At 38.2% G+C, this 12,355-nt stretch overlaps 1 protein-coding gene across 1 annotated transcript in view; it reads right to left on the bottom strand.

Moving 5' to 3' along the window:
* Window positions 1–12,355, bottom strand: part of SEMA3E (semaphorin 3E) — a 75,769-nt gene that overhangs the window by 45,831 nt on the left and 17,583 nt on the right. The window contains exon 4 of the mRNA XM_032197087.1: window positions 7,331–7,420. Coding sequence (XP_032052978.1) covers window positions 7,331–7,420 — 90 coding nt within the window. The remainder of the gene's footprint in view (window positions 1–7,330; window positions 7,421–12,355) is intronic.

Raw genomic sequence — 12,355 nt, 5'->3', positions numbered from 1 at the left:
TCAGAGGATTACTAAATTTGAAAATTATGCCTTCCATGTTTATTCAATGGTTATTTTCTGATCCAAATACGGATTAAATAATAAGGCTAGGGTTCTCAAAGAGCCATTTGAATTTAGATCTCCTCTATTTGACATAATTGAGATTTTTTTTTTTTTTTTTTTGGGGGGGGGGGTTGTATTTCTTCTCAGGATCTGTTTTCAATCCTCTTACTCTTCAGTGACATACTGAAAAGATCAATCATCCTTGTAGTGGGTTTATGTGGGTTTAAGCAGGATGTTCCACTGCAGCCCTTGGAGTACCATGGTGGAGCAGGGTTCCACACTGCAGCCTGTGGAGGAGACCATGGTGGAGCAGGTGGCCCTGCACTGATGGAGGCTGCCGCCTGTGGAAGACCGCTGCCGGAGCAGATTCCGGGCCGGACTTGTAGCCCATGTAGAGGAGCCCACGCAGGAGCAGGTGACCTGGCAGGAGCTGCTGCCCGTGGGGGAGCCAGGTTGTAGCAGTTTTCTCCTGAGGGATGGACCCCGTGGTACGGACCCATATCTGGAGCAGCTCTGGAAGAGCTGCTGCCTGTGGGAAGCTCACGTCAGATCAGTTCATCAAGGACTGCATCCCGTGGGTGGGACCCCACAGCACAGGGGACGAGAGTGACCGAGAAGAAGTGGCAGAGAAGAAGCACTGTAGACTCACCATGACCCCCAGTCCCCAGTTCCCCTGCGCCGCTCAGGGGGAGGAAGTGGAAGAGGGTGGATGGGAGGGAAGGTGATTTTGGTTTCTTTCCTTTGTTTCTCACTTCTCTAGCTTGTTAGTAATAGGCAATAAATCTTACTATCTCCTTATGCCGAGTCTGTTTTGCCCGTTACAATAATTACTAAGTGATTTTCTCATCCTTATCTCAACCTTTGAGCCTTTTTCACATATTTTCTCCCCATTCCTCTTTGAGGAGGGGGAGTGAGAGAGCGGCTGTGGTGGAGCTCGGCTATCCACTCGAGCGGAACCACGACAATCCTATGGTACAAGAGTGCATAAAATATTACAGACATTAAATCCTCCTTAAAAAATCAAATGTATTTTTCAGGTCAACTCCTTTTATTCTACATTCAAATGATTAATATACTTCAGGCACCAGTGAAAATACATGTTTAAAATCTGTAGCTGCGTCAGACTGCTATCTGGGTTTGCTGAAGGATTAGAAATATGTGACTTCTGTCAAAATATCTGGCCTAAAGTAACAGAAATAATATACTTCTCTGAGTTAGTTCATGTGAAATACTCCGGCAAAAGAAAAAACTGCATATAGAAATCATGGGTCCTTGGCTGATCAGAGTTATGCAGAAGTGATTGAATTCATCAGAATTTTAGGGGACACACTTTTACAAAACCTTAACTTAACAAAGATGAACTCATTAAAGTTTTATGGTATATAGGACCATTGCCAACAATAATTATAATTATATTGCAGTAGTATTATGGTTGGTATATATGAAAGTTCCAGAGACCCCATAAAGAATCTCTAGAATAAAAATATTTAAATATTTGTATATGGAGATATAGTCTTATGACCAGGAGAAAGAAGAGCTACAGAGTGTACAAAAACTATGCACATAAGCAAAGGAAGTTTAGTGAGGAACTGCTCTGTATTTACACAGAACAGAGCAAGGGCAGCCAAGAGTTTCAATTTTTCTTGATTTTGACAGTCTAAACTTGTCTTGAGACTGTGAGGGTCACACCAGAGCAAATGCAAGATAAAAGTATTTTTATCTGATGATTGTCATCATAACAATTAGGGGAGAAAAGTCATGAAAAAGCAAAAGATACAGCTCTGTAGTTTGAGGCTAGATTACAGGATTTGATGATGAATGGAGGAATAGATGCATTAGGCACAGAGAAGACAATGATTACATTTAACTGCATTTCAGAAAGAAAGAGACACTCTGGGGAAGTGCTCTCTGACTAAGGGAGCCTTAGATAGCTAATAGTCCTTCCACAGAGCTACAGAAAGGCATGCCAAAATGGGCTTTCTGGAAGAAAGGACAAAGGATTGGATCCACTGCCTGAGGAGCCTCCAGCTATTTGCTCTTGAAGACACAAATGAACTGCAAGAAATATTTCTTTTTAGTTTACTTTATAATCTAGAATATATATATATATTGATAGATCAAGAAAAAATAACAAAAAAAAAATCATTCTGAAATTATATAAGAATTATTGAGTATTAAAAGTGTATTTTATAAACCTGTATTATCTAAATCCTGTCATTGTTCAATTTTTGCTGGTTTTAATTATGATTACTAACACCTTATCGTGTAGTACCTCCACTCCTCAAATAATGCCATAGAATACATAAGGTACCCTCTCTTTGAAAAATACTTTCTATGATAAATAAAGGTGGCAGAATCTAAAAATTGGTATGATGAGGACTGGAATGTTTTACCTATCCCAATCAGATTACCACACAGGTGGAATATTTCTTTCTCTTTGGGTTAATAACATTATACCTCTGTAGTGATTCATTCTCTCCTGACCATCTGTCTTTAATCTTCTAAAAGACAGGCTTAATACACTGGACAATTCATTTCATATGGGTGATCAAATCATAATCTCTACCGATCTGCCAAATTAAATTTAAATTTCAGATATAGACATATTTAGATAGTGCCCAAAAGTCACTCACCCCATTTTATGGATAAGGAGTACTGTCGAACGAACCTGTTCTCTGTTACAATGTGTAAGACTGACTGATAAGACAGTCTTACAACAACTGTGCTGATATAGAATACTTGGTTTTCTCTGTGGCATTTGACTTAACTACATAGCTATTTGATGAAACAATGTGCATTGTGGAATTATTAAGGAATTAACTGCTTATTTATAATAAAGTATAGTTGTTATTAGGTACGCATTGATGAATCCTCCTTTCCTGAAGGTTTTCCTTAGTTTTTGTTTCGTTTTGTTTTTATAGAAAGCTGATTTTTTATATATATTATTTTTATTATTTATTTATTTATATATTTATTTATCTATATATTTATTTATTTTAATTTAGCATTGATTTAAACAAATATATTACTTCTTTAATGGTGAAGTTTACGGATGATACAAAAAGACTCATCAGGCATAACTACTAAGAGAAAATGTTAATAAGTGCTCTGAGTGTGTTCAGGTTATGGAATACTCTAAACACAAAGGTCAGAAGATGACAAAATATATTTTAACACAACCATATCCAAAGCGGTATATCTTGGAAAAAGGACAACAGTTTATATCATAAGATTTTACTTAAGAATTCCCTAAAAAGTGAAGGCTCAGATCTTCATTCAGTCAAGCTACCTTCAACTACTTCAACTACTATTATTTGGGATCTTGGATATGATAAGTGCCTTTTTACAGCTAAACGTAACAAGCATCTCTGGAAATCTCTTCATTTACCTTCTTATATGTGACTACTAATTATTTGTCTCAACTAAATGTGTAAAATTAACTGGAATAACTTTGGGCTCCAGAGAGTATCTTTGAGTCAAGTGTGCAGAATACAAAAATGAGAATTTTCAGTGTGATGCTGTGCCAAGAACTCAGCACTTGAATTTGTGAAAAGAGGAATCTCAAACTGAAGTAGGGAAGTGACCTTGCCTCATCAAATGCCATGTCTAGTTCTAGTGTCCACACTTCCAGAACGTGTAAAAATACTGCAGAGTTCACAGGAAGGACACAAATATGGCTGAGGAATCCTTGTGGTAGTATATTTGAGGAGCTATATTTATTCAGCTTATCAAAAAAGTGAAGAGGTGGCTTGATCTCTGTGTATAGGTACTTAAATACGGAAAAGATGTGGAAATGGTAGTAAGAGAATTTTCAACTATGCTATCACAGTCATATCAAGGTTAAACGGCAGGAAGTTGAAGTTAGATAAATTTAACCTTGAGTAAGTGGCAATTTCCTAACTTAGAAAGCAATTAAATATTAGGACAGCTCACCAATGAAAGAGTGGAGTTACCATTATTTGGATTATTTAAAATGGCAATACATATTTTCCTAAATATGCTTTAATTCATTATCTGGGAGAAATCATCCATGCAATGTGTGACTGATCACATAAAATGTTCAAGTGATCCTTTCAGGCCTTTATTTCTATTTATGCAATACTAATTATTCCTTTCCAAGCAAAGCATTTGGAAGAACAGAATTGCCCATTCTTTATTAAACTTACTGAGCTTCACATATGTAACTGTTCATAAGGATAATTATTATAACTGTACCTCAGAAACTTGAATTCTCACATAGACATGAGCTTTGCTTAGAAAGGAAAGTTTTCATGTCATAAAAGGATGTTTATCTTTTCTCAAAAGTATCAGAGATTGTCCAGTTTAGAAGATGGTATTCTTTGAATCAGTGCAGAAAATCTTTTTCATGTGTTGCTTATCTAGTACTTGTTTATTTTCATAGGGATGTATATATAAAAAATGGATTGAGTAAGAAATATTTCTTCAGATTAAGGTTGGTGTTGGTCTTTTTTTTGTTTGTTTGTTTCTTTTTGCTTGTTGCAGCACAGAACCTTTGTTTTTTTTTTTTTTTTTTTTTTTTTTTTTTTTTTTTTCCTGCGATTTTAGAGATAATATTAATTTAATTCATTTCCTGTCTGAGTTTAGGTAACATTTTAATCTCTCTTGAAACACATACATATTTCACTTCTAAAACCTGAAATCCTTTTATCTAAATGAAATTTGAGGCTTTTGGATGCTTTTATGTAATTTAACAGCCTGTGAGGTGGCAATTCAGACTAGATGATATAATGATCCCTTCTGGTCAAAAATTCTATGACAGTGAGTTGCTTACTTGATGTCACTTTATGTACATGAACTCTTGACATTAGTTTAAAGATCACTCAACTTAACTAATAGTTTCACATGAACTATAGGTACACAGAACTTCAATAAGAAAGCATTTTCATAGTGATTAGCATTGCAGATTCAAATGCACAAATAGATTGTGTTAAGATTTAGTGGATGGGTATTTAAGTGGTGTCTTTTTATCCTTCCAAAGAGGAACACTATGTCTCTGAGCAAATATTTTCAGGGCAAGAATTTGTCACACATTCTATTTAATGAAGACTGACCAACACCCACTTCTGTTTGATCAGTGGAACCAGATGTTCCTCCTCCCTAATCCTATGCAAACTGAGAGCGGAGATGAGGTAATAGGGAAAACTATGGAGATGGAATAACTGTGCAGATCATTGTTTTGATTATAAAAAGATAAATCAGAAAAAATATCTGAACATAATAGACATAAATATGTATAGAATTTTGTTCCTTAACAATCTGAAATAATGATGACTTTACCAAATGTTGGTCAAGAACATAAAAATTTTGCCATGTAAATATTAAACTAAGATATTAAACTGGAATACTCGCATGTTCCTGTAAAGGCTATTTCTTTCTAATTTACATGTCAATTCACTTCAATTGCTAAAGCAAGAACTGAGGGACTTATTTTACTTAATTTTTTTGGGGGTTGAAAGGCAAATGGAAAGCATAATGCACAGTTGAACCCTATCCTATTTTTGTTCTGAATATATAGAAAAACAAATGTCACTCCTCTAATCCAATGAATTATTAAGAGAAACACAGATTAGAAAGACAGGAGAAATTCCAGTTTGAATGAACTGTTCTACAAACAAGTACACCTGCTACTTCACTTTAGGGTGTTTCTTTCTAACAGGCCTAAAAGACTTGGAATTTAAAGCTGTTGTTCCCTGACAAGCAGAATCCCATCAGGCTAATTGAAGAGGAAAGAGCTTAATAAACAGTACATCAGATTAGAAATATTTAGGGTGGGTTCCCTGAAACAACCAGGGTGTTTTGTGGAAAGGATGACTTAGTCCATCAGCTTTCTGAGGTGGAGAAATACAGCTGTAGGCAGTTTACTTAGTTATATGAGGCACTGAAAAAGGTACTCTGCCAGCTCTACATACACATTTAAGATTTACAGCATGTTCTGGAAGAAAAATTCTTGATCATAGAATCATATAATCATTTACATCGGAAAAGACCCTTAACATTATCAAGTACAACCATTACCTAATGCTACCAAGTCCACCACTCCATTATGTCTCTAAGTGCCACATCACACATCTCCTAAATACCCCCAGGGATGGTGGTATTTCTGCCCTTCCTGGGCAGCCCATTCTAATGCCTATCCATCCTTTCTGTGAAGAACTTTTTTTTTCTGATATCCAAGTCTAAAACTCTCCTGGTGTAACTTGAAGCCAATTCCTTGTGTCCTATCACCTGTCACATGAGAAAAGAGACTGATGTGCACCTCAATACAACCTCCTTCCAGGTAATTATAGAGAGCAATGAGGTCTCCCCTCAGCCTCCTTTTGTCCAGACAAAACAGCCCTAGTTTCCTCTGCTGATACGTCTAATGCACTGTTCTTTACCACATCTTCCTTTCCCTCAACTGGTTTTTCTCATGCAGATACACCTTAGTCTCCATAAATCAGTTGTGTCTTATTGTCTCCATATAGTTTGTAAAAAACGTAGGATATTATTTCTGCAAATTGTTTTCTTTTGGTATTTCCACTCATTTTGCAGGTCCTATGGAGGTTGAGTATTACAACAAATACACTATCTGTATTTGGTAGAAATCCCATACATTTTTAAAGCTACTTCATGTTTAATAAGGCAGTCTGGACATTTGAAAGCTGCTCCTAGAACCTGCTGCTCTGCTGAATAGATAGCTCATTAAGAAAAAAATATTGTCTGACATCTTCATCTGATTTACCTAAGGTTCATCATAATTCATCTAGGGTATTTTGAGCTACTTACAACAGTACAGAACTGTTTTACTAGCAAGTAGATGTGAAGAAACATTGACTGATAATGGAAAACGTTTCTTGTTCTCATCTTCTCCTACAGACTCATCTTCTTATCTACTCATCTTCTACTACAAAACTTTATTTTTCCTGGTGGTATCAAAGGCAACAGGAGTGACAACAGTGGATTTGACAAGAGTTGAAGCAGAGTAATTTTTTTTCCCTCTACTTTCCTTCATCTTTTTTTCATATTTTGTTTGAAGACTTATCTCATTTTGTTCTCACAGAACACGTGGGAAGGATACATATTCAGTGCATCATGGGAAACTGAGGTTGGAGGGCCTCTGACTCTTGCTTTGTTCACACACACACACAATTTAATTGTAATAATATGAAGGAAATTCTTTTTTGGATGATAGACAAACCCACCTTTTCTGATCTGGATGGCCTTTTTGACATTTGGAAATATTTCATGAAGTCAGTGATAATGAACTCACTGAGCAGCTGGCAATTACCTTATGTTTTGTTGGAGTATGCTCTTTTGGAAACTCCAGCTTAGTTCTGTCTTCAAAATCGGCAGTCAAATTTTTCCGTATTTGTAACTTCTAAATGGCAGAAAAATATTGGGTAATTTGTTGAAATGTTTAGATTTGGGAAAGCAACATTCATCAGAATCAAAACAATTAGAAAGAGAGAAAAAAATCAAAAGCTGTTTGTTGCTATCATTGACAATAATTGTATATTTTTAGAAAGGTAATATATTTATAGGTAATAATGTAATAATTATTGCATTATATACATATATATATTATATATGTATATATATTACATTATATATATATTACATTTATATATATTATATGTATATACCTATAAAAACTTTATAGGTAATAAGGTAATAATGCTGGCAGCAACATTATTAAAGTGACCACAACAGCCTGGATTTCCACAGCAGTATCAATTAAAACAATATTCAAATAAAATAACTGTATTAATCTGTCATACATTTATTTTTTCAAATGGTTATGTATATGTATATTACGTATCATAGAATTTATAAATAATTTGAATTAGTAAAATATATTTCATGAGACTGTAGCTGTAGAAAAAAATTATGAGGTGGAATTCAACAAATCCAATAAATGTTGCTTATTTTGTATATGATTAACATGCTCAAGTATAGTTATTTAATAATATTTAGTTGAAATAATTAAAAACTTCAATTATTTAAAATAAATGTAATGATATCTCTATAATTATGATCTATAGATACTACTTCTACTATATTTCTATAAGCCATTAAAAGCATGAAAGATGAATTGAATCATTATATAAGGTATCTTAATATAACTTTATTGTGAAAGATTTCAATTACCACATAGTAACTTAGATTAATATTTTTTAGGAAAACTGATTAGGGGAAAAGGACATTTTTTACTGTTTTGTTTGTTTGTTTGTTTGTTTGTTTGTTTGTTTTTGTTTTTTTTTTAGAAACTTAAAGGTTCTGATTTTCAGTAAGTTACAGGAAATAATGCTCTGCCAATTAATCAACCAAATTCTGCCTGTTTTTGAGAAAAAAAAAATATTTTGTCTTCACTGATTGCTGACAGGAGTCCAGTGTTCTCCAAGACACAACTCAAACCTGTTTTGGATGAGAAAGTATGCATTTGTAGTTGCATAGTAAGACTATGCACTTGGAGGAAGAACACTCTTTTTCATAAGACAGAGTGCACCTCACAAAAGCATGCTAATTATTGAATCAGGATAGAGGATAATGTAGAATATGAATACAAGCATGAACCCATTTTTGGGATATTATCACAGTCCAAAGGAAGAATTGTTATACTCCATTTTCTTACCAAAAAGATATTCAGAAATGGATGATTTAATGTAAGCATTCATTCAGCAACAAAATACATTTTTTCCTGCAACATGGGACTACTGAGACACAAGAGCTAGAATCTCAGTTGGTTATTTTGTTCCACCACACTGTTTCTCTTTGTATTTTTCAGTAAATTGCAAGGGCCGAGGTTATAGAAAATACAGTCCTTCTATCAAGTTCTTAAATGTCTACAATATCTAACTGTTATTAATATGCACATTAAAATTCAAGAACCTGCAATCTTTTGCTGAGAGGATTACATCTTTCCTTGTCAGTATTGCTCAGAAAGCAATACGGACACTTAATTTAAGGTAGAGACAACAAAGCAAGTATTTCTTCTGTGTTCATAATTCCATATGGGAGACTTAATGCTTTATATGCTCTGATAGCTAGGCATGTAGATACACAGAAGTCTGCTAAAATGATTTTTTTTTCCTCCCACATTTGATAACCCAAAAGGTCTGCAAAGTATCATTGTTAAAAGAAGGTATAGAAACAGTCAAATATAAAAGATCCCAAAGATTCTTTACAGAAGTAACCTACTTCACAAATCAATTGAGATTTTTCTTATAATGAAGTTCAATATATTTAAAAACTATGAATATTTTTATATATAAAGAAAAAATTTTATATATTTTAATATATTTTTTATATATAAAGAAATGTTCTTTATATGCAGTAACTACATATTATAAGCTAGCATTTACCCCTTAAATAAAAAGTCTCAGTTTTACTAGATTTATTTATTTATTTATTTATTTATTAAGAAATAGCAAACAAAAAAAAGCAGCAGTTTTTGCTGCTGCATAGAATGGAATGTTCTTATATTTTTAAGACCGCTTTTGGTATGGACAAATTTTCTTTTGTTGTGTTGTGTTATTTTATTCCACTTCATTACAAATATTTATGTAGAGACATATTTTTCTTGTAATGTCTCCTCCTAAGATTATAATTCTCTTCTTAATCAGTTTTCTGTTCCCTGGAAGCATCACTAGTAGCTGGAGAGCAAGTTATCAAGCCAGATGGGCACAGAAGGGGTGGTGGGGTGGCTCTCTATATTAGAGAGTCTTTTGAGGTTGTAGAACTCGAGGCTGGGAATGACAAGGTCGAGTCCCTTTGGGTTAGGATCGGCAGGGACAACAAGGCTAGTGTCCTGGTCGGGGTCTGCTATAGACCACCGAACCAGGATGAGGAGACGGATGAGGAATTCTACAGGCAGCTGACAGAAGTTGCGAAATCGTCAGCTCTTGTACTCGTGGGGGACTTCAACTTCCCTGACATATCCTGGAAGCACAACACAGCCCTGAGAAAGCAGTCTAGGAGGTTTCTGGAGAGCGTGGAAGATAGCTTCCTGACGCAGCTGGTTAGTGAACCTACCAGGGGTGGTGCCCTGCTAGACCTTCTCTTCACAAACAGAGAAGGACTGGTGGAGGATGTGATTGTCGGGAGCTATCTTGGGCAGAGTGACCACGAAATGGTGGAGTTCACTATTCTTGGCGAGGCCAGGAAGGGGACCAGTAAAACCGCTGTATTGGACTTTTGGAGGGCTGACTTTGAGCTGCTCAGGACACTAGTTGGTGGAGTCCCTTGGGAGGCGGTTCTGAAGGGCAGAGGGGTCCAGGAAGGCTGGGCTCTCTTCAAGAGGGAAATCTTAATGGCGCAGGAACGGTCTGTCCCCACGTGCCCAAAGACAAGCTGGCGGGGAAGAAGACCAGCCTGGCTCAACAGAGAATTGTGGCTTGATCTTAGGAGAAAAAAGAGGGTTATAATCTTTGGAAAAGTGGGCAGGCCACTAGGGAGGACTTTAAGGATGTGGCGAGGCTGTGCAGGGACAAAATTAGGAAGGCCAAAGCTCATCTGGAGCTCAATCTGGCTACTGCCTTTAAAGATAACAAAAAACGTTTCTATAAATACGTCAACACAAAAAGGAGGACTAAGGAGAATCTCCATCCTTTACTGGATGCGGGGGGAAACTTAGTTACAAGAGATGAGGAAAAGGCGGAGGTGCTCAATGCCTTCTTTGCCTCAGTCTTTAGCTGCAATACCGGTTGTTCTCTGGATACCCAGTACCCTGAGCTGGTGGAAGGGGATGGGGAGTAGGATGTGGCCCTCACTATCCACAAAGAACTGGTTGGTGACCTGCTACGGCACTTGGATGTGCACAAGTCGATGGGGCTGGATGGGATCCACCCAAGGGTACTGAGAGAACTGGCAGAGGAGCTGGCCAAGCCACTATCCATCATTTATCAGCAGTTCTGTTGATCGGGGGAGGTCCCAGTTGACTGGCGGCTAGCAAATATGACGCCCATCTACAAGAAGGGCCAGAGGGCAGACCCGAGAAACTACAGGCCTGTCAGTTTGACCTCAGTACCAGGAAAGCTCATGGAGCAGATCCTCCTGAGAGTCATCACGCAGCACTTACAGGGCAAGCAGGCGATCAGGCCCAGTCAGCATGGGTTTATGAAAGGCAGGTCCTGCTTGACGAACCTGATCTCCTTCTATGACAAAGTGACGCGCTGGGTGGACGAGGGAAAGGCTGTGGATGTGGTCTACCTTGACTTCAGCAAGGCTTTTGACACCGTCTCCCACAGCATTCTCCTCAAGAAACTGGCTGCTCTTGCCTTGGACTGGCGCACGCTTTGTTGGGTTAGAAACTGGCTGGAAAGCCAGGCCCAAAGAGTTGTGGTGAATGGAGTCAAATCCAGTTGGAGGCCAGTCACTAGTGGCGTCCCCCAGGGCTCGGTGCTGGGGCCGGTCCTCTTTAATATCTTCATCGATGATCTGGACGAGGGCATTGAGTGCACCCTCAGTAAGTTTGCAGATGACACCAAGCTATGGGCGTGTGTCGATCTGCTTGAGGGTAGGAAGGCTCTGCAGGAGGATCTGGATAGGCTGGACCGATGGGCTGAGGTCAACTGCATGAAGTTCAACAAGGCCAAGTGCCGGGTCCTGCACCTGGGGCACAATAACCCCAAGCAGAGCTACAGGCTGGGAGATGAGTGGTTGGAGAGCTGCCAGGCAGAGAAGGACCTGAGAGTGATGGTGGATAGTCGGCTGAATATGAGCCAGCAGTGTGCTCAGGTGGCCAAGAAGGCCAACGGCATCCTGGCTTGTATCAGAAACAGTGTGGCCAGCAGGGCTAGGGAGGTGATCGTCCCCCTGTACTCAGCTCTGGTGAGGCCGCACCTCGAGTACTGTGTTCAGTTTTGGGCCCCTCGCTACAAGAAGGACATCGAGGTGCTTGAGCGTGTGCAGAGAAGGGTGACGAAGCTGGTGAGGGGTCTGGAGAAGAAGTCCTACGAGGAGCGGCTGAGGGAGCTGGGCTTGTTCAGCCTGGAGAAGAGGAGGCTCAGGGGCGACCTTATTGCTCTCTATAGGTACCTCAAGGGAGGCTTTAGCGAGGTGGGGGTTTGTCTGTTCTTCCATGTGCCTGGTGACAGGACGAGGGGGAATGGGCTTAAGTTGCACCAGGGGAGTTTTAGGTTAGATGTTAGGAAGAACTTCTTTACTGAAAGGGTTGTTAGGCATTGGAACAGGCTGCCCAGGGAAGTGGCGGAGTCACCATCCCTGGAAGTCTTCAAAAGACGTTTAGATGTAGAGCTTAGGGATATGGTTTAGTGGGGACTGTTAGCATTAGGTCAGAGGTTGGACTCGATGA

Source organism: Aythya fuligula, chromosome 1, assembly GCF_009819795.1.
Source record: "Aythya fuligula isolate bAytFul2 chromosome 1, bAytFul2.pri, whole genome shotgun sequence".
In the NCBI taxonomy this organism is placed as follows: Eukaryota; Metazoa; Chordata; class Aves; order Anseriformes; family Anatidae; genus Aythya; species Aythya fuligula.
This window is presented reverse-complemented; position numbering and strand designations above follow the sequence as displayed.